At 46.6% G+C, this 22,027-nt stretch overlaps 3 protein-coding genes and 1 long non-coding RNA gene across 8 annotated transcripts in view; 2 read left to right on the top strand and 2 right to left on the bottom strand.

The window, feature by feature from the left end:
* The window catches only part of LOC120819070 (uncharacterized), a 36,712-nt gene extending 20,768 nt beyond the window's left edge, over positions 1-15,944 (top strand). The window contains exons 1-14 of one of the 5 annotated variants that reach the window (XM_040176140.2): positions 2,294-2,464; positions 8,861-9,008; positions 10,389-10,715; positions 10,811-11,104; positions 11,246-11,551; positions 11,767-11,877; positions 12,367-12,528; positions 13,121-13,351; positions 13,444-13,494; positions 13,568-13,822; positions 13,908-14,282; positions 14,422-14,694; positions 15,217-15,525; positions 15,649-15,944. In XM_040176140.2, the coding sequence (XP_040032074.2) occupies positions 8,957-9,008; positions 10,389-10,715; positions 10,811-11,104; positions 11,246-11,551; positions 11,767-11,877; positions 12,367-12,528; positions 13,121-13,351; positions 13,444-13,494; positions 13,568-13,822; positions 13,908-14,282; positions 14,422-14,694; positions 15,217-15,525; positions 15,649-15,680 (2,778 nt within the window). In that variant the 5' untranslated portion in view covers positions 2,294-2,464; positions 8,861-8,956 and the 3' untranslated portion in view covers positions 15,681-15,944. Of the gene's footprint in view, positions 1-2,293; positions 2,465-5,391; positions 5,409-8,860; positions 9,009-10,388; positions 10,716-10,810; positions 11,105-11,245; positions 11,552-11,766; positions 11,878-12,366; positions 12,529-13,036; positions 13,352-13,443; positions 13,495-13,567; positions 13,823-13,907; positions 14,283-14,421; positions 14,695-15,216; positions 15,526-15,648 lie in introns of those variants that run through there. The other 4 variants (XM_040176138.2, XM_078103626.1, XM_078103627.1 and 1 more) reach the window with 4 other exon arrangements.
* On the bottom strand, positions 3,055-5,826 carry LOC120819120 (tryptase). The gene is made up of 6 exons (XM_078103641.1): positions 5,695-5,826; positions 5,478-5,492; positions 5,189-5,357; positions 4,652-4,920; positions 4,348-4,496; positions 3,055-4,097 (listed from the first exon to the last, which is right to left on the bottom strand). Exons 3-6 carry the CDS (start codon positions 5,194-5,196, stop codon positions 3,765-3,767), a joined length of 759 nt encoding a protein of 252 aa, XP_077959767.1. The 5' UTR covers positions 5,197-5,357; positions 5,478-5,492; positions 5,695-5,826; the 3' UTR covers positions 3,055-3,764.
* LOC144408024 (uncharacterized) lies at positions 6,620-8,863 on the bottom strand. The gene is made up of 3 exons (XR_013467771.1): positions 8,480-8,863; positions 7,870-7,965; positions 6,620-7,424 (listed from the first exon to the last, which is right to left on the bottom strand). It is a non-coding gene; the product is annotated as an uncharacterized LOC144408024 (long non-coding RNA).
* A 538-nt stretch (positions 15,945-16,482) lies between the features above and the next one.
* Positions 16,483-21,957, top strand: LOC120819056 (uncharacterized). The gene is made up of 6 exons (XM_078103606.1): positions 16,483-16,849; positions 17,737-21,024; positions 21,151-21,346; positions 21,431-21,510; positions 21,593-21,672; positions 21,777-21,957. Exons 1-6 carry the CDS (start codon positions 16,796-16,798, stop codon positions 21,835-21,837), a joined length of 3,759 nt encoding a protein of 1,252 aa, XP_077959732.1. The 5' UTR covers positions 16,483-16,795; the 3' UTR covers positions 21,838-21,957.
* The last annotated feature ends 70 nt before the right edge of the window (positions 21,958-22,027 follow it).

Here is a 22,027-nt window from a genome sequence, read left to right as displayed (position 1 = left end):
ACAACACTCCGTTGATTCGGGCCACTGCTGCTTTGACTGCAGCTTTGCCTGCTGCTTTGACTGCAGCTTTGCCTGCTGCTTTGACTGCAGCTTTGCCTGCAACTGTGACTGCTGCTTTGCTGAGTAGTTAATCGTTTATTTTGTATTTCTTTTGGTTTGTTCCATTTATTTTCTTTTTTTTGTTTGGGTTACGTGAATTGTTTGGGATTAGGATGATTTTTATGTGAATTATTTTCTTTTTCTGTTTTGTGTTGTAAATTTTTGGTTTAATCCTCTTGTAAACCTTCTTTTTTTGTCATCCTTCCCAGCGGCTGTAGGCTGGTGGTGGCGCCGGTGGTGTGGGTGGTGGTGGTCTTCTTCGTGTGTCGTGTCCCATTGGATTGTTGTGCTATCACTGGGTGAACTCTGGTTTGGTTTTCTCTAAGTTTGTTCTATTAATTTTCCTTCCCCTTCACCGGCGCTTCTCACCATTAGGCCTTAGCGATTAGTTTTCTTTTCTTCTTTTGTGAGAAATGTTAGATTTTACGGAAATGTATATTTATTGAATAAAAATGTTTTTGTAACCTGGGAACCACGAGCCCTTGCCTGTTGAGTGAAACGAACCCGCGTGCTTTAAAAGGTCTTGGGCCTATCCCAAGTGGCGTTGCCGGTAGAATAGGGAACCATTTCGCCACACACACAACAGTATTTTGTGTACACATTTAAAAAATAAAGACCTGTACCTTCACAAACAACTCCGGTGTTAACTGAGCTGGTCTGTTTTGGTCAGACGTGTTCAAGTCGTCCAACAGCAGACACGTATATATCTCCACATTGTGATAAACTTTTCTGCTTTGATGGTACAAGTTAGCATCTAATCCACTAGCTAGCACCTAGCTAGATGCTGGCAGTTATAGCATCCAACTTAATAGCTAGCAGTTATAGCATCCAGATTACTAGCCAGCAGCTAGCTAGATGCTGACAGTTATAGCATCCAATTTACTAGCTAGCAGCTAGCTAGTCAGCTCAGCAGCCGTTCAATCCAGATAGTCGAGGGAGGGCTTGCACCTGCAGCGGAATCCAAGGCCGGAGGTACCTTGAAATGACGGGTCTATTTAAATTATGTAAATACAGGCCTACCAACTCTCACGGTTTCGCCGTGTGACACACGCTTTTGCATGTTTTCACACGCACTCACGCCACACAACCAATTTCTCACGGCAAAAAAAAAAAATCTGATTTTGGGCCGAAGCGCGTTCGTTCCTTTTCAAACTCCCCGACAATAGATGGCGCTAAGGAGCGCATCTGTAAACCCATTCGCTGCATAGACATCCTATTTACCCCAAAGAGTCCCGAAGTTAGCAACAGAAGAAGATTTTCAAACAGACACAACCGCGGGAGAAACTCAGGAGGAGCAAAGACTAAGGTATGTTAATGACATGTGGTTCAATTAAGTACTCACTCTCTTAAACTTTAAATCTTGAAAGAAATTATTTGTTGTGTTTGTGCGTGTGATTTTGAGTGGTGAATGTAAACTCAGCTGTCATAACAAGCAGCACTGCTGCTAATCTAATCTTAAACACAGGTCTATTAATTAGGCTATATTGTGGTACATAGACAGTCATTGAGGCACAGCAATAGTTTTCTGGTTGAATGTTCAGCTCAAGTCTAGAAGGCCCAACAAGTCATGAGCAGATGAACATAAATCAGAATAAGTTCAGGCATACCACCCAAAAATCCACGAGAATGCATGAAATAACATCTACTTAAACCAAAATGTCCTGGGGGTGGACCATCAGCTATGTCTTTGCTTCACAGAATGTAACCAATGTTGTCCATCTCCAGTAGGCCGCCCCTATCAACGACTTTGGGCCCCACAAACCACCAGAATGCAGGGTACAACATGGGTACTACGCCAAATGAATTCCAATTTCCTGATATTTAAGCCACCAACGTGTGTGGCTGCGTGCGCGGCAAAATTTTGGTCACCCCCGACAAAATCTCACTCCAAGGTTTTTTGAAAAGTTGGCAGCTCTGTAAATATGAATGGGACACCACTTTGCTGCCACACGTCAAGTCACCCAGACAACAAAAAAAGGATTTACAATTGAGGGTATTTATTTACTTTTTACTCTCTGATTTGAAGGTCATTTCAAATGTTTTATGTTTGTTTGTCAAAATTGCTTTGATATATATTTCATGAATAAATATCATCTGATTTTATGTTTTTTTTTTCTCCATTTTGAATCCTTGATTTGTTATTAACGTACACACATCTTCCGTCGTTTTTGTTTATCTTTTTTTGCACCTTCATGAAAAACTGGTTATTCCCATTGACGATGCACGGAACCCTCACGGAGTTTATCGGGAGCGCGTCTCCAAGTGCGTGAGTGCGTAAAGGTGCAGATTGGCCGGAATAAGACACCTGTCGTTAAAGGTGGGACAACGTCAGCACGAACGGGTTCACCGGTACCGACGCCAAACCGTGAGTGGCTCTTTCTATGTTTGTGCAAGGTTAAGGATGATGATTTTGTTTAAGATAATAAAGATAGAGTTAAATATTAGCCGTATTTAATGCCATAAGTATTACAAAAAATGTTTGATAAATCAATATTGTTGAGGTTGCATGTGGAAATTGTTATTTTTGTTGGATATTATTCCAGGACGTTTTTTGAGAATTCAAAGGCGTCTTGTGCCTGTTATTTGAGTTGTTGCTACTTTGCGCTGATAGGGTTTAACGTTATTATTTGTACTTAAGTAAGATCTGTAAATCAAGAGAGACCATGTTTTTAGGGATTTACTTTTGGTGGTTTTGTGGCAGGTTGCCATCAACCAAATAACCCTCTAAGGAAAAATGCTGTTCAAAGTTTCTCCCAATCTAGGTTGGAAACCAAACCCGACCCCCTCTCATTTTCCAGTATAATACAAGTTCTAGTAACTTGGACATAATCATTTTAAGTGATGTTGCTTTTTAGCTTTAAATATTAAGCGTTTTAATTATGTGCTGTGGATCATCTAATCTTTTCTAAAAGCAAGCAAATGTTGTTTTTGTTCAGAAATTAAAATAAATACAAATAAAGTTGAGAAATATTAAATTCTCTGTACCCAAGCAGTGAATCAACCCCCACATTGCCAAGGAAGGCGTGTCATTTCCTGTAAAGTACCATTTCATCTTCATTAACCGTATGATTCCCTTAGTTCAAGCCCTGTAAGAAAACCTTGTAAACCCTGTAAAGTCAAGTACTACACTCATTAGGGAGAAACAAAGGTTCAACATTCTGCAAACAATTTGTATTTGCTCCCTAACAATTTATTAAAATGAAGATATAAAAGAAGGAATTGGCCTACTTTGCATAGTTTCTCATGTAAATAGCGTTTTTATCGGTGAGCTATTTTTGACAGTCACAGGACTCCAAGCGTCAAGTTACAAAAAATGCAGAAGTGGCTTTGACAAGTCAATGACACTTGCATTGGGCAGTCAAAATCCAATGCATGGAAATGGGATTTCTGTGACTGATATTGTTGCAAATTTGTTTTAATATTAAGGGAGATTTTTGTGTAAATGAGAGGTGATGTTTGAAACCTATGTGATAAAGTGTGTGTTACCTTTTTCAAACTAGGCCAATAGGAAAGTGCAATCCCCAAAACATTCAAAAGAGTGCGCTGTGTGGTGAAACTTTGACAATGCAAACGCCACTACTATCACTGTGATGCCATGCATAGAAATACAAACATGATGTAATACAAGAAAGGAAGAATATAGATGTTTTTTGCGTAGAACGGCGCTATTGTGTCATAGTGTTCTGCAGGAGCATCGCCGCAATGATGATGACAAACGTGAGCTCAGGGGCAACCGACGAGGCCGTGTTGGGATCTGTTATGGTCCCGTTTACAGAGCGGCACACAAAGCTGTTGTCGGCATCGGTGCCGTTGGACCTGAACGTCACAAAGCTGACGGTCGCCCCCGCCACTTGCTCCGTGATCCAAGTCTGGAACTGAGATACTCTGGCGTAAACTTCAGGGAAACCGGCCCTGGCACACGGTACTCCGAAGCTGGTGATGCCCGCCTGGATCCAGTTTGAGGCTTGTTTGCATTGCAAAGGGCCGCCAGAGTCCCCCTGTAAAGGGAGGCGCAAAACGGTTAGTTGATACTAGGAATGGAATGGACCCCAAATTCTCTGGTGCTGAAAGACCTGATCAGAAAAGTATATATAAAATCCCAACAATAACCACTTAATTCGACCTAATAAGGCCTCAAACAGAGAGATCAGAGATTTTAACCGTCTATTGAGTTTCTTTGAGCGTTTTTAAGGAAGAAAGATAATCGACCCGACTTCAAATATTACAACAATGGATTATTATTTTAACCTGGCATGTTCCTCTGTTCTCTTCTCCCGCGCAAATCATTTCGTTGGTGATGTTCGCATCTGCTTCCAGCCGGTAACCGCAAGCGCACTGGTTTTCTCCCACCACGGGAACCGGGACCTCCTGCAGCGGCTGAGATGCCGGTAAGGACACTGTGGGAGAAAGAGGAGACGCTCAGAAGATGCTGTGTCCATTCGTACACTTTTTAAAGACTTTTTCACGGTCGTTGATGTTGTTGTTTTCACAGTGCCGCCCTGGCGCCCACTCGCTGAACGTGTGATGGAAATAACATAGAGATGGAACTCACAGTTACTTCGCAGATTGCCCCAGCCGGTGGCCCAGCAGGGGGTGGAGGTGTGGAACTGGCTGACGTTACTCGCCAGGCAGACGGGTCTGATGAAGTTATTGAATAGGACGGGACTTTGGAGCTTCAACAGGGCGATGTCGTTGTTGAACAGGGTGTTGTTGTAGTCCGGATGGACGAGGACCTGGGACACGGTGCTCCTGACCTCGTTGCGGTTTGGGCCAGCTTGAGTCTCTCTTCCCAAGTAGACGACCCACGCACCAGGTGTCAGTCTGACGATATATCAAAGAACAGTCGTCATCGAGACAAACGTGTTGTACCAGGTTTTATCAGAGGTAGACAACCAGGATGTAAATTTGAGTTCCTCAATCGAGGAAAAAGAGGGAACTACAAAATAATACATTTATAAATTGAAGTATTAATCGTAGTAAGAGATCCTAACACTATCGAGAGTAATCGTTTTTTTATTTATTCATCAGTTTAACCTATTATTTGTATTCATAAGCGTCATAAATGTAATCTGCTATGAGTTCGTCTTACATCACCATGCAGTGTGCTGCCGTGAGCACCCACTGGGAACTGATCAGTGTTCCCCCGCAGATGTGAAAGTTAACGGAAGCCAAATGCAGGCTGACCTGCCAGGGCCACGACCCGGCTGTGGCGTTCGCACCACCCACGACTCTCGTGTTCCGAGGCGCCTGTCCACAATCTGACAAAGCAAAGACGGCCGCGTGTCAGCACACCAAAGGCTGCTCCACAGGTGACCATCGATATGTCGTTGGAGCGTCACAGTGTGTCTGTGGAATGAAAGAGGAGGGAAGGTGCTTACCCTGAGCCTTTGATGCTGTAAGAGAGAGAGAGAGAGAGCGAGCATTACAAAGCGCAACTAAGGACACATGGTGGCACTGCTGCGCCTCCTGACGGACTGTGTCTCGCGTTGTTCTTTTTTTTTTTCTTCCTTTTTTTTTAAACGGGTGAATACTGTTCACCAAAATGAATCACAGGTTTGAAAAGAGATAAAACTGGTGAATCAGTGTGAAGCTCACCGTGTCCCGCGAGGACGGCACAGATCAGGAGTTAGCCCACAGTCCAGGAGGCCATTCTGTGATGTGACGAAGCCTTCGGTAAGCGCAGAGACTTCTGATGGGAGTGTTTGTCTTCTGAATAGAAACGCTGCTATGGTTGGAATATTTATATAGAGAGCCTGCCCAAACCTGTTTATTCGGTTCCGTTTAACATCGATTAACTACAAAAGGCATTCCATACAACACAACTCTATCATTATCTCTGTAGGTCTCGCTACCTGGAAATAAATCTATTGCTTTGTCTTAGAAAACAGAACTAATTTGTATACTGCTGGTTATCCTAAAACGTCCTTACAGTTCATTTCATAATAGCATTTTTTATTTATAATAATCATAGGGGATCTGTTTGTTTGTTTTGAGTCTTTTTGTCTTTCCCTTACGTGACCTCTCCGTGACAGAACCTGTTTCACTTGAAGCCTCTGACGTGCTTTGATAGTTGCCGTATGTGACATAACTTCCTGTCCAACATAACGAGCAACGCTGGTAGGTTTGTGGACTCCTTTTTGGCTTTCGAGCCACTCGTCAAACTATGACCGTTTCCAAAGGTTCTGCAAGAACCTTTGGAAACTTATACAATGCAAAATTTGGAGGAATGCAAAAAAGAGACCCATGTTACCACAAAGTTTCTATTACCTCAAGAAAAAATGAATATGGGCGTGGTTAAGACATATCTGCTCAACTATTGTCGAGTTATTCCAGTTCTTCAATTGTTAGGCGTGTCCTCTTGTTCTTCGCCGACATTCCTCAGATGCACTCAATCTTTCTGCCTGATGAAAGGATCGAGGGTGTCAGAAAGAGAAAGAGAAAGAGAAAACACGAGGAATGAGAGAGCGAGCACAAAGGACCAAACGGGGTCAACACTTAAATAATGAATAAAGTAAATACATTTTCTGGTTTTTATTTCTTGCAAGGGACAGATGGTGCAACAGCTACATTTTTTTGAGAATTCAAAAGAGTCTCATCCCTGTTATTTGAGTTGTTGCTTTTTTGCACTGACAGTGTTTAACGTTATTATTGTCTAAAATACATTTTTCAACACTCACTCTCTTTGGAATACTTATCTGTAAATCAAGGATTTTTTAGTGTTCTAGTGGCATCTCGTGGTTTTGTGGCAGGTTGCCATCAACCAAATAACCTTCTATGGCAGGGGTCTCAAACTCATTTCAGGTTCGGGCCAGATGCAACACACTTTCGACCGAACGCAGGCCAGACCATTACGATCGACGGGGGGGGGGGGTGCCGGCGGAGCTGACGTTCCGACCAGCGAACGGTACGGTCGGGCCAGATGTGGCCCGTGGGCCGGAGTTTGAGACCCCTGTTCTAAGGAAAAATGCTGTTCAAAGTTTCTCCCAAACCAGGTTGGAAACCAAACCCGACCCCCCCCCCCTCATTTTCCGAAAAAATCAATAAAAATAAAGTTGAGAAATATTTAATTCTCTGTACCCAAGCAGTGAATCAACCCCCACATTGCCGAGGAGGGCGTGTCGTTTCCTGTAAATAGTACCATGTCACCTTCATTCACTGTATTACTCCCTTAGTTCAACGTCACAAAGCTGACGATACTGGAACTGAGATACTCGGGCGAAGACTTCCGGGAAACCGACCCTCGCACGCGGTGCTCCGAAGCTGGTGATGCCCGCCTGGATCCAGTTTGATGCTTGTTTGCATTGCAAAGGGCCGCCAGAGTCCCCCTGTAAAGGGGGGCGCAAAACAGTTAGTCGATACTGGGAATGGAATGGACCCCAAATTCTTTTTGGTTTTCACTACATGTTTTGCCACATGTCAAACTATGACCGTTTCCAAAGGTTCTGCAAAAACGCTTTGCAATGCAAAATTTGGAGGAATGCAAAAAAGAAGTGGGCAAGATGTGAGACCCGTGTTACGAAACAACTTACTGCTTCATCTACACGATCGTGTCATCTTAACTCTTCGCAGAAAGGAATAAGCATAATCCACAAAAGACCATACTGTATACTAATACAATTGCCTTTTATTTCTTTATAGTTTTACAAAATGTCCGGAACATTCTTATCTAATCTCGCAGTATTCACATAATACACATGTATATTTCCGACTATCAAACACAAAATCCAGCAGTGTTTGTATGCAGGCAAATTACCACAAGGTTTCTATTACCTCAAGAGAAAAATTGATATGGACGTGATTAAGAAACAGCGTTATTCCAGTCAATCCAGTCACCTTCAATCGTTAGGCGTGTCCTCTTGTTCTCCTCTGGCGATGAAAGGGTTGAGGGTGTCAGAAAAAGAAAGAAGAGAAAACACGAGGAATCAGAGAGCGAGCACAAAGGTTTTTTTTTCTTGCAAGTTACAGATGGTGCAACAGCTACATTTAAGAGCATCACAGGCATACCTATACGTGGAAAATGCCTTGTTTTTTTGTTATGGTACAAATAAGTACACAGGCAACAAGGCCCCAGATCTGAGGGAGCCACAATACATTTAGGAGCCTGAATGGCCGCCATGGTCCTTTTGCCTCAAGTTCTGGGTCTGGAGCTTTTCTCCCCGTGCAGCTGTGCTATGCAGGAATACATCAGGTGAAGGGAGCGATGCCCAGAGACTCAAACTTTCCCACTCGCCCGGTGCAGCGGACTCGTGATCGGCTCCAGGCGCTTAATCTCGCAAAACATTACGGCACCTTTTGTATTTTACCGTTGCAACACGTCAATCACTTCAAACAGGGAACATAACCTGCGTGAACTCCAACCGCTGGGTAGAAAACAAGTTACCTCAATAAAAGGCAGCAGGCGCCGACTCCAAAGGCCCGTTCAGAGGGGGAGAAGAGAGCCATTGTCTTATTTCTGTCTCCAAATAACAGCACACTAACTTTTCCACGGACAGAGTGGCGTTTTAGTCCCGCCTGAGTGTTGGCCCACAGAAGCTCAGTGGGATCACCGTCTCCGTTTGTTCATGGCAACACTGCACCAATGTAAAGTGGCCCCAAAACCTTGGCCGGAGGCCCGTCTGAATTTTAAGTGACCCGTTTTGCCCACTTGTGTGTCCCCGCACATCTCGCTCCTTCTCCCTGCTTTATTTAAGAGGACATCCACACATATCATGGGCATCCTTTCACCGACCGCCCTGGGACGATATTTCTTATTTCTCACCAGGCAGGACGAACACGCCCCCCTGAACACCTCCCAGCTCTATATAAGACGGGCCGAGGGTCCAGATGATAAGAGGTCTCTCTCAAGACGAGCCCGGCCATGCGGTGTAAAGTCCTCGCCGTGTTTGTCCTCCTGACTCTCGTAAAGCGCGGTGAGTATCGTGTCCTCGCGCTGACAGGCGGCTACAAAGGCGGCATTGTCTTTTCTTCACGTAATGAGCTGCACAGGTGGAAACGATTAAGGTTGATGCAGTTTTGGACGGACAGAATTTGAATGGTTCTTTTGGAGGATTGTTTCAACGTTTAGCTTTGGTTTATTTAATATCTTACAAAAGTTTAGAGGGAGTGATAATATGTGTGTGAGCACAGTGTCAACGTGTACTCAACCTTTTCTATTCTTTTTGTGTTGATTCACAGTATACAAGTATGTGCACGTTGAAATAAGTCTGAGCAACATGACGATGCATCGAGTGAATATGACTGTTAATATCTGCTAATATTGGATTTACACGATTCCCCATTAAAGTAATTCAGTGTTGTGATGTCAGTGCTATCGCAGTGCATTTTATCATCCAGCGGCAGTCTAATATTGTTGTTATATACTTTACTTCCAGACGTATATAAATCTCCATGTAATAATTATCATGCACTGAAAATTGACAAAAAGGATTTAGAAGTGAAATCATTGTTCACGTAAGTTTTCTGCCCGCTTCTCTGGATACTTTACCGCGTCACGTCTGGGGGGGGGGGGGGGGGGTTCGGGATATGAACGTTACCATGGTTACAAGCAGTGACAAGTGTTTTCTCATTATCGCACATTCATTATCTCTTCCACTTGAACGTGATAGAGACCCAACTGCTCTGATTTGACCTGCGTGTTTTCTAATGAACTGAACGATTGAGACCTCAGCGTGAACAGGTGTTGCTCCTCTGGTGAACGAGCAGGTCGATGGCGGTTTGTCTATTTGTGCTTTGTGGCACAAAAGCAAACACCAAAGCAGTGTGGCCGTCTTCAGTGAATTCGCTTTTGTGTTTCCTGTCAACCTGCTGTAGTCGGGCCATCTATCACACTTCAACATAAACACTTCACGCTGAAGAAAGTTTTCCATTACTTGAGCCTATTCCTGCCCAGTATTTATTATACTGGTTACTAATTAAGCTGATTGGTTGTTCAGACGTGACTCAAAGGCTTGATATTTACTCTGATTCAAGGACGTATTGGAGTTTACTGATTTACGCTTCGGGGTGAAAAGAAAGAATGCGCAGCGGAAAATTTCATGAAAGCTCCGACAAAGTTCCTCATCGTCACGCATTCAGGTTTCTGACGTTTAAAGAAAACGACTTGAAGGCTACTTTTATTCAAACAGGACACTTGTATTTGTTGTTCTGTTTAGATTAAAACTGCTGCTGAGGATCATTAACCACATTTCACCGACGGGCCTATTCAGTAACCGCCCCCCCCCCTCCCTCGACATGTGCGGCAGTAAGAAGCATCAATGCGCTTTTTATTTCATTCCTTTCTCCTCCTACAGCGTCTCCAAGTGAAATACAGGTCAGCCCAAATGCAAACGCCACGCTGCCCTGCAACGTGACGCTGCCCCTCTTCCTCGACGGGCACAAAGTGGACCCGTCCCTCCTCTCGGCCCTCTGGACGAGCAACGGCTCCGACGTCGCCTCGATCGGAGAAGCGCCGTCGCAAATCAAGGACGGCTTCAGTTGGGACGACAGGGACTTGGTCAGCGGGGACTTCTCGCTGACCGTCCTCGGAGCCCGTCTCGGACTGCAGGGGGTGTACGAATGCACCGTCAGCTACAACTCCACGACTCTGCACTCCAGCAACGCCACCCTGAGGGTCCTCGGTGGGTCGCCGCTGCAGCTGCTGCGGTTGGATTTGCACATTTTAGGTTTTGCATTTCAACATCAAAACGCCCATTTCTTTTGCCTCGTCTTTCAGCGTCCCCCACTCTGTCCGTCCCTCAGCGGTGGGTGGTGTTGGAAACTGAGAGTCGGCTTGAATGCCACGCAGGCGGCTTCTACCCTCCTCCCGTCTCTTTCTCCTGGACCAGGGACGGACGCGTGATCCAGCCGGCCTCCTTTGTGGAAGGCAGACGGACTCCAGATGGGTACTACGCGGCCGTGGGAAACCTCACCTTCTACCCGTCCCGCCGGGACCAGAACTCCACCTTCGGCTGCAGAGTGTCCCACAAAGGCGCCGATCAAGACCTGGATTTCCGACTCAACGTCACATGTGAGTGACACAAAGCTGTTGCGCGTCACAGTTTTATGTTGCGACCTGGAAAGCTAATTCATTCAACCTTTTCAGTACAAACCGCGTGAACTGCTTTAGATCTTCAAGCCAAAAACGATTTTTCTTTGTGTCCGTCCTCAGACACTCCTTCCGTTAGACTCTCCGCTCTGCCTCGGGCCTCCGAAAGCATTCCTCTCACCCTTTACTGCGATCTGGAGAGTTTCTACCCAAAAGAGGTCTCTGTGAGCTGGCTGCAGAACCGCACCGCCCTCCCGGAGCCCCCCGTCACCGAGCAGAACCCGGACGGGACCTACAGAACCCGGCGCTACTACACCTTGAGCCCCGAACAGCAAGAGCAGGGCGGGAAGGTGGAGTGTGCGGTCAACCAACCCGGCGTGGTGCACCCGGTCGGGGGCTCGGCGTACCTCGAGGAACTGGCCCCCCGAGGTAACTGTTAGAGCTCACAATCATTCAACACGTGCAAATCTGTTTTGTTTTATTACTTTGACTGATGGTTTGATTCATCTTCTGCTGGAACAAAACAAAAACCGGTGCGGCTGCCTCACAACGACGCGTTGGCGATTCTTTCTAACTCGTTTGTCCGGTTGTTGATGTGCGCACAGGCTGCTCATTCACGATGCTCACGCTCTGTTCCCTCTCAGATGAGACCCCCGTGTTGACGAAATCCGCCAAAGCCTCCGTGGCCATGATGTCCATTTCTATTGTGCTGGTCTTCCTGCTCTGCTTTGGCTTTTCGTGGAGGAGAAGGGACGGTAGGTCAGCGGGCGGGACGCACAACACCGCCGTGGCGCCGCAAACGAAGCGAAACAAAGGCAACTCGTGACCCTCAACGCCAAAGTTATGCAATTTAGTTTTCACTTAGTCTTGTGCCACTTGAAGGCTTTTTAGAGGCTCAGAGAGGAAACGTATTTGAAAAAGTGCAAAAAGACAGCATGGGATCTACAGATGTTTAAAACATCTGTGAAGTGTTGTCTTAAGAAAGAAAAGCTTGAAACTGCAGCCTGTGATGTGTCACATCTCCATAAACTTGGTTACGTAAACATACATGGAAGCACGCGCACACACACACACACACACACACAATGGGAGAACCGGAGCCAGGAGAACTGGATTTTGCGGCTCGTAACAAATGCACTGGAATGCCGTCTGAACCGTTGACCGCAAAAAATGTACGAGTTTCCCAGCAGCTGCCACCTCAGGCAGATTGTCTCTCAGACTCCTCTCCGTGTCCCCTCGCTCAGAGAAACTGAAGTCTCTGAACGTGTCCGGGATCATCCTCCCCCCGCGCCTGATCGTTGGTCAGAAGGGCCGAGTGACGGTGAGCATCGAGGGCAGGATGGTGGACCGAGTCCAGACTGCGTGGTTCCTCAATGACAGCCCCATCTCCGACACGTCCCTCACAGGTAGAACCTTCTAGTGGAGATCATGAAGTGTTTTATCACTTTCAGACCAAGGACCACCTTTTTTAAAGAAACATTTACATTCGCATGTAGGTTTGATTACATAGGCCGCTACTATCAGCAGCTAAATCGGAATCTCTGACTTGTTTCGTTTAGTCAGTGCTGCAAGGAAAGGTTGACTGGGGAGTCGCACACCTGGTTTTTCTTGCCAGCATGGTTTTGCAGGTTTTGTTCTGCACAGATTTTAAAAAGCTGACAAATGCAACTTAGTGTGGTCAATAGGACTTGTTACCTGAACAACAACCGAAGAGGAATAAATAAAGAGTTAATAAATTGAAGAAACTGAAAATAAAATGTTTGGATTGTTGTCAAAATAAAGTTTTATGCGAGAGTGAATTATGCGACTGTATTTTATTTCTATTGCAACATCCCCTAAAAAATGCCATGTTTTCTCTTTTACGCTTGAATCTTCTAACAATTTACCACCGCGCGCACACACACACACACACAGGAAGCTCCACAGCTAACTTTAACTGCCTCTATAACCCCCTAACCACCATCCATCTGCCCTACGGTCTAACCCTCACCTCCCCAGCGACGGAGAGAGGCCGCCTGCTGCCTTCCACGGGCGAGATGGGTTACTACCGGCTGCGCACTCAGGGGCCGCTGCACTCCTCCGGGACCGGCACTCCGCAGCTGATCTCCTCGCTCACTTTCATTCCCCGGATTTCCATCCACAAGGCGGCGGTGTTTAAGTGCGAGGTGTCCTACGTGGGCAAAGACAAGATTGTGGTGAGGAGGGTGTCCGAGAAGTTCACCATCCTGTGTAAGAAAATGTTGTTGTTTTTTTACTCATCCACTTTTCCTCGGCCTTTCTTTGATTTCCAGAATTCATTTTTTTTTTTTTCTGTCTTTTAGCTGCTCCGGAAGTATCAGAAATCCAGCTGCTGGAGACCCCAGATAACCCTGGTAAGGCGGCGTTTATCGTACAGCTGTTGTTCAACACATCGGGTAAAACGTTGATTGTGAACGACTCTTCAAGATGTCATCAGCATGACCGTCAAGGCGTCACATTTCCACCCGGACGTCATAACCTTCCGCTGGTTCTGCCAGGGGAGTGAGCTGAGCCCTGTGGCCTCGCAGGCCTCGTCCTCCCCCCGACCCGACTCCGAAGGCTTCTTTTCGGCCTTCAGCCAGTGCAAACTGCCCATCAGTGAACTGGAAAAGGGAGGCACCAAAGTGTGGGTCAGTGTCCACCACGTCGCCCTGAAGCAGCCGGCCACTCGCGAGACCAGAGGTAGGACGGCGGGGGGGGGGGAGGAGAAAAGAGCATGTGATTTTAATGAAACGAAAGCTTACATTTGCACTTCATCCCAAAACAGGATTCATCAAACGGCCGCGCGTGTCCGAAATCGTTGGCTCGGGTTCCTCCCCGGGCCAGGCTTTGACCCTCGGGTGTGAAATCACAGATTTCTACCCTCCGAACATAACGGTCACCTGGCTGATTCTCAGAGAGGGGGAGCAGGATGACGGCGAGCAGGAGGTGCTGGAGGGAGGAGAGGTGTGGGGCCCCGTGCAGACTCATCCCAGAGTCTACAGGGCAACGGCCACTCTGAGGAGACACGCTACCGGCCGGCAGAGGAAGCCCAGAGGAGGAGGAGGAGGAGGAGGAGGAGGAGGAGGAGGGATTGTTTGTAGAGTGGAGCACTGCTCCCTGCTGGAGCCTCTTGAGAAACACTGGAGAAACGCTGACCTCGGTACGAGTCTTTACGGACACGTCAAGATGTTGTATTTTTATAATGCGGAGGATTTCCCCACAAGGTTCAATCCTCTGGGGAAATCACTGGCTTTTTCTTCCTTTTCATTCACCCCCTCTTTCCGTTTGTTCTCGTTCAGTTGCTCCCTCCATTCCTCCCTCCATCTCGGTCTGCTGGAGCAGCGAAGGGGTCGGTGTGTTCTCCCTCCTGTTGAAGGGGGGTCACCCCAAGGTCAAATTGCTGTGGGCGGCGGGAGGACCCACGCTCTCCCCGTTGGTCTCCGTCGAGACGGAGGAGATAGGAGATGACGGACGGAGGGAGCTGAAGAGCGTGTGCGCCCTGGAGAGGTCGACCAGCGCGCCGAGTCATACAAACAAACCGCTGGAGACCCGGGAGAACGGACACGCTATAAGTACTAATAAATAAATAAATATAAAATATATATATACTGTATATATATATATATATATATATATATATATATATATAATCACTTTATAGCCCCGTAACCTCAAGGCGTATTTCCTGTTTGTAATGCAACAGGAGGAGTTGTGTAGCGTCCTGTGAAATGTGCGGTTTCTGTTGCATCATGGGAGCTGTAGGTGCCATGTAACCTGTAATGCATGTAAATGGTCTGAATTGTTAAGTGAAATACTATATTTCTGCAATCCCCCTTTATGAAATTTTCAGAAAAGGAGAAGTTGGGGGTTTTTTTAGCAGAAAAAAATGTTTCCCATCATTATGAGTTGGAACTCGATGCTCGTTTCTTTTGAAGACGGATGAGCGTGCGTTGCACTCCTGCATCCCTCCCACTGTCGCCACGATGGTTAAAAGCACAAACTGGCCCCGTACAGAATTCCCCTTCCCTTCCCGACAAAAAAACACAATCAAACTATTCCATTTCATTGCATTGGTTTCTCTTGTTACTCTACAGAAACCAGAGCTGCCGTCACAGACCCCGAAGCTGAAGGAATAGAATACATAGACGAAAAAGACGGCGAGAGCTACTACAACAACAACCAAGTCGGCGGAGGCGAGGAAACCAAGTCGGCGGCGGATGAGGAGAGCGAGGAAGCAGGAGAGGAAGCAGGAGAGGAAGCAGGACAAGGAGCCCCCGGGGCGCTGCACATCAACAGAGTCGTCCTGGGGAAGGGCGGCGGGGAAAAGGGGCGAGCCCGCCTGAGGGTCTGCGTGGAGATCACGCACGCCGCACTGCAGCTTCCCGTCTATCGGACCTGGACAGGTGAGACACGGCAATAAAACGACAAACACGCGCACGTAGAGGACGCTCGCTTTTTTTTTTTTTAACTGTGAATGTGACACTCAGCAGGAAGTTAATGTGTCCGTGAACTTGTTTCTCTTTCAGAGCCCAGTGAGGAAATTTCCTCTTCCGCATGAAGACCTTGACGTGTGCAAGAGTCCTTCTATTTCATATATATCTAATATGCCTCGACAGTAGATGAAAGTAAAGCTTTTAGGAGATCCAACTTTTTACATTATTTATTACCTCATGTTCTTAATCTGTTATTACTGTGTCTTGCTAATTCATGATATTTACAAATGGTGATATCTTTGTACAAAGAATTTTACAGTAACAATCCAGTTTTGTGGATTTCTTTTTTTAAATCTACTGTGGAAAAAATAAAATCAAGATGCACACTATCTGGAGAGATGTCTTTTTGTGAGTGTCCCTCACTTTGTCTCTGAACGAGTTCCTGTTCTCTGCTGCACAGTCGCCTGTTGTTCAACCACTGAAATGAGTTCTCATTTCACAATAACACTTCTCTTTTGTTTTTTTTTCATTGTTGACCACAGGAGTCACTTCACTGTGCGGAGGTGCTGCTGCGTCGTTGACGTGTCGAGCTGTTTAGTTTACCACAAATATACATTCAGACAGTAGGTTTTTTTTATTTATTTTTTTTTTTTTTACTTTTACGGACTTCAGGCAACAATAAGTGTTCATGGTTTGCGCTCCCATAACAAGGTGCGCTCTGCCACAACGCGCCTCTTACGACGTGCACGTGTCACCTGTATGCGTCAAGTACCTGGAGTCTAAATATTATAAGAAAAAAATCCCCAAACTGACCCAGTAGTAGTTCACCACTGTGGCATCACACACCGTGGTCACTTTATCTATTTATTTAAGGTGTTCTCACGAGCTCGGTGCCTCGCGCAACATAACGGCCTGCGGCCGCGCGCACATCCGCGAGCTGCGCGGCTCGGTGCGCATGCGACTCAGCTGCGTTAATCACGCTCTTCCTCGTAATGATGCGTCGGACATAAGCGGCCGAAAGAGGAACTCGGAAGGCGACTCGTCACAGGAGCTGCTCGGGTTTGGGTGCAACTTTGCTGCTCAAGAGTTTTATTTTTGATTTAATTATTTCAGTTCAGTTATTTCGTTTGGGGTGGGGTGGGGGGGAAGTTTTGCACGGTTGCCTTCATTTGCCAGCGTGGTCGCATCCAGAGGAGGTTTAGTCAGAAGGTCAGAGAGGCGACGAGGAGAAAGTTCGAAGATGGACCGCGACGGTTCCTCCTCCGGCGTGGACAGGACTTTCTGGACGGTTTGGGTGAGGCCCAGGCACCATCCGTGACTACACTGCTTGAACTGTGTTGATTCCACTGTGGAAACGCAGTGAAATGTGGATGAAAGTTTTTTTTTTCTCTCTCTCTCTCTCTCTCTCACCCTTCCTTCCTTCCTTTCCTGTTTATATTCGTATTATCGCAACATCTTGCGAATGTAAGTTTTCTTCACGGCCACAATGAGGAAAGAACATTATGTAGGGGCGGATTCCCAAACATTACACCACTATTGTGCATTCAACATGATCTTTATACTTAGTCGCATGCATATGTTGGTTACAATGTTGGAGTTTTTATAGATTTGGTTTTTTTTAATTATATTTTTTAAAAGAAGTTCCAAAGCTCTCCAAATAAACAACTAATTCATTTGGTACTAATTTCTGGTCAATTAAATGAACAGTTCCAAACACGGTGCTGCATTAAATAATGAAAAGGGCAAATGTTAACAGAGGAGAGCTAAAAGGAAGTTAAATATTGAACTCACACCAAGGTTTCAGAGGTGTTGGATGTAGTGGGCGAGCCAGTCAAGATCTTCCACTAACCGATAAACCCGAACCCACACTCGATGTTGCTTTGTGAATGCAGGCATTATAATGTTAAAACCTGAAAGGGCCTTGCTGCAAACAGGAAGGACACTATTGTGTCAATATTCTAAGCTTAACTGGAACTAAGGACCTTATTCCAAATCATAAAACGCAGCCTTATCCGAAGGTATGTCGACAGTTGTGTCCATATACTTTTGGCCATGTAGTTTAAGTTCCTCATGTGAAACCGCTCAAAACTACGGCCATAAATGCATGTGGTAAAAAATATGTTGACATGGCCTAAAAATAAATTAAAATGTCTCACTTCTTTCCCTCCATTTTCTTCTCAGTACTACATAACCGGAGCTGTGAACAGATTCTTCAACCCGGAGCCCGCCAACGTCCCCGCCAACATCCCCGCCAACGTCCCCGCCAACGCCAGCGAGCGCGTCGACTCTGGTCCCACCGGAGGTGATGCCGGCGCAAGGATCGCCGACGAGGAGCGGCCTCCTGCGACAGCCTCTCTGCTGAGCTCATCACGGCCACTTGTTGCCTGGGAATTTTGCACCACAGAAATCGACTTAGGAGCTGAAGAAAACGTGGCACACAAAGCCCAGCCGAGCGGAGGCACACAGAGAAAAGCATCCGGGCAAAGTGAGGGCGCGTGCGGAGGACACGTGGGAAATGAGGATGCCACGCGGCCGATCGCAGATGAAGACGAACGAGAAGAAAACCGGGAACGTACCTTGAGCGCCGGCAGGAGGGATGATGATGATGATGATGATGGTGGTGGTGGTCATGGGGAACATGCAAACACCAGGTGGCAAAATCTCACAGGTGATGCAATGAGTGACGACGTGGAGGAAAGTGGGAGAGAAGCCGGAGACAAAGAGGAGACAAAGAGGGCAGTGACACCGGAGCATTTTGAAGAGATGGGTGAAGCCGTGAGAAATATCCATGGAAAGGAAGCAGAAAATAAAATGGAGCACAAAGATGAAAAAGGTTTACAGAACACAGACATCGGGGTAAATATATGTCCGATCACAGATTTGAGTGCAGAAGAAGGGGATGAGGTGCATGTGCATGAAGCGGAGTCAACGGAGACGCATGAGGAAGTAGAAGATACAAAACCATTTGAAATCCAACAGGATTTCAGGGGAGACGCAGAGTTCACCTCACTGCACGTCGATCTACAAACGGCCCGCGACAATAGCGACATCGAGTCCGAGGATGAGTCATACGCTGTTGAGGGCGATGGCGTTGAGAAGGCGAAGGAGGCGGATGCTGTCATTGAGGAGGAATATGAGAAAGAGGACTCAAACCACCGCACAACAGAGCCGGAGGACGCCGTCGAAACCCTCGCTGGAGAAAGTGAAAGAGAAGACGTATTGACTGAGGATGTTCCACGCTGTGAAGAAGTCGTGCAGAATGCTGAACCGGAGCCGCGGGCGGCTGACTTCCCGGACGCAGGACAAGTGGATGTGGCTCCGAACGCTGTCGTGCAAACCGAAACCAGAGAGGTGGGTGAAGACGAGACAGAAGACATGGTGGTCAAATCTGATGGGACAACGACGCAAACCTCAGTAAGCGCGGGACTTTTTGAAAAAGATAAAGTAGAAGAAGAGAGGCTCCTCGGTGAAGAAGGCAAAGAAAGTTTCATGGACGTGGCAGGTACACTTAACTCCGTTACAGTAGAATCCGAAGGCGAGACTGCGCAGGAAATGGCAGCAGCGATTAAGGATTTTCCCACGGGGAAATTTGAAGGCCGGCTCGCTGTCTCGGCGCTCAACTTTCCATCGTGTGAGGAAACACAAAAGGGAATTCCTGAGTATAACAATGTGCCAGGGCCAGATGGAAATACCACACAAGTGCTCCTGGAGGAAGGAGATTGTGAGGACGCCCAGGGCGAGGTGGGGAGCAAAGCGCCAGAGAGCCTTCAAAACAGTGGCTGTGGAACCGGTGCTGACTATTTAGTGGTGATGGAGCATATGGAAGAGGAGCAAGAGAGCGTGGGAGATGTTAAGAACAACTTTGATTCTGGATTGCCTCAAGAAACAGAGAAACCGCTCCAAGCAGTAACCCGAGAATCTGGACACTTAATTGAGGAGGAGGAAGGAGAATCTTTGGTTGATTGTATGAAGACGGCCATCGAACACACAGAAAAGGAATTTGAGATGCGCATTGGCCCAACAGACACAATTAATAAGGCGAAAAACGAGCCCCAAGATGGGTTGGAAGAGATTTTAATTGACTTAGAAATAGACGAAGGGTCATGTGATCCCAAAGGCAGCAGCAGGACGACAGGAGCTTCAGCATCAGAGGAAACTTTCCTCAAGGCTGAAGAGCAGAAGATGACAGAGACTAGCTCCTGTCACGTAGGTGAGCTGACCTCCGAGCAGAACAGAAACATGGCTCCTAGTTCACTGGAAGACATAACTGAATCTGGATGCTTGAAACGGCACGATGAGACTGAGGCTGAACTACTTGAAGATGTAAAAAGACAGGAAGCTGATGTGAAAGAAGCAGCTAGGGAAGTTGAGCAGGTGGTTGCGGCAGAAGATGAGATGCAGAGCCAAAATGAGATGGAATTGTCACATCAGCAGGTCGAGGAATCTGTTGGGTCACCGGAGAAGAGCAATGTACAACCGGACGAAGCACTTGAGATCAACGATGAGACTTTAACAGACTCTGAAGCGCCTGAGGAATCAAAGACGGCAGAGTCCAAAGCAGAAGATTTCACTTCAGGAGTGGACGAGCGGAGTTGTGCTGAAGAAACTGTCTCCTCATCCAGCGGATGTCAGGGTATGGTCGATGACGAGGTCCAACAACAAGTAGACCCGCGGACGGGAGAACTAACGGAGCCTTACGATGAGGAGCAAGGGGAAATATCGTCACTGCAGACGGAGAAGGATGAAGACCAGCGTGTGGAGTCAAATTCAAGGGAATCTGAATTGTTGGGTCACACGGAAACGTCTTCCTCAACAGTAGAGACTGGATTTGTTCACCAGTCCGGGTCATTTCAAAGCCTATATGACACGTTGGCTATTGTCTCAGAATCAGCAGACATCTCCGAGCTGTCTAGCCTACAACCCAACTGTGATATGCGGGACACGTTGAGAGAGGAAGCGGCTGAGACGGGGCAAACGGATCTGAAGGAGAAGGAAGAATTCGGAGGGGCAGGATTTCACCCCGATTTGGAAGTCCCCTCACCAGAGGCCAAACATCAGGGATCCGCTGAAACTGGATCAGGGAATGAGATCGATGTCGAGGCCTCCGACTCGAAAGACGACGGAGAAGTCGAACCTCAGCCACAGACCGAAAGGAGTTTTCTTTACCAATTTGAGAAAACCCCGACTGAAGATGAGCCTCAAGAGTTGGCCGCGTCCGACTCTCCGGATGATATTAAAGGAACAGAACCAGAACAATCGACATCCGGCTCAGAGGCGTTGTTAGAGGATGAAATAGTGCCGACGGAATCTCGCTCACAGAGCGACGTCTGCACTGAATCCGAGAGGAAGCTGCCCTCGGTGGACAAACCCCAGCCCGGGTGGAATGAAGGAGTTGCCGAGTCATCCGTTGGGCTCAACATGGCCGACGGGGCAGAACATTCAGCGACAACGTCTGAAGATCAGATGGAGGTATTGCTTCTATAATAACACAATAACAAAACACACACATACCTCTCATTGAATCATGACTGAAACCAGGCAGCTGGTATAAGACATATAGAGGTGGTGTTAATAGAGTTGTATTTGCAATTCCAGGTGGAGAGCTCTGCGCTTGACTTTACCGCGCAAAGGTCAAGAATTTCTGTTAAAAACCCACATGTACGGCCACCCAAAGATGCCCGCTCCCTCCTAAATATGCCCTCATTGGATCCCACACCCTCCCCACACATGTCTCCCAAAGTCCCTGTAGGTGGGCCTTTGGGAGGCTTGGGCTTTGGAATAAAACTCCCTGGTAGGTCACATGCAATGAATTAATTAATTAATGGAAAGTACCTTGGTTAAAAAAACGTTATCAGTGAATAATGTTTTGTTATAGGCCTTGGTGGGGGATTTCCTGTTTTAAAAAAGACAAAGCTGGTTGGAAGAGATGAAAATAGTCCCGAGACCCTATCACAGGTATTATTAATAATCTTTGATTACAGTTTTTCCTCTTACGCTAAGGTGTATATACATTATTCAAATGTAACTGAATCAACAGGAGACAAAGCCAGAGGAGAGGAGTGACACCGAAGATGAGACCCAACACAAACCAAAATGGATGCCACCAAGACATCCAGGGTAAAAAACTAAAAGTCTAAGAAGATTGACATTACATATCAGCATGAAATAGGCATCTTGTGCTGGGACATTTTCTGATTCTTAGTTTGTTTCGGTGTCCCCAGATTTGGAAATCCACTTATGTCCGAGTTGAAGACCAAACTGAAGAAAACCACAAAAGAGTGAGAAGAAGATGAATTGTGATTATTGTGTGAGTGAGAATGTAATATGTAAATTGAGATATTTTTGGAACTGAACACAGTGATGAAATGTACATGCCTTGTCATAAAGCTTAACTAAAGAGTGGTCATTTTACATAGCCGTGTTTACAGCAAATCAAGGATTATCTCTCTGGGGTGCGAAAGGACAACATAAA

Source organism: Gasterosteus aculeatus, chromosome 5 (assembly GCF_964276395.1).
Source record: "Gasterosteus aculeatus chromosome 5, fGasAcu3.hap1.1, whole genome shotgun sequence".
Taxonomy (NCBI): Eukaryota; Metazoa; Chordata; class Actinopteri; order Perciformes; family Gasterosteidae; genus Gasterosteus; species Gasterosteus aculeatus.
The sequence above is the reverse complement of the archived record's forward strand: the minus strand, read 5'-3'. Positions and strand labels throughout refer to the sequence as shown.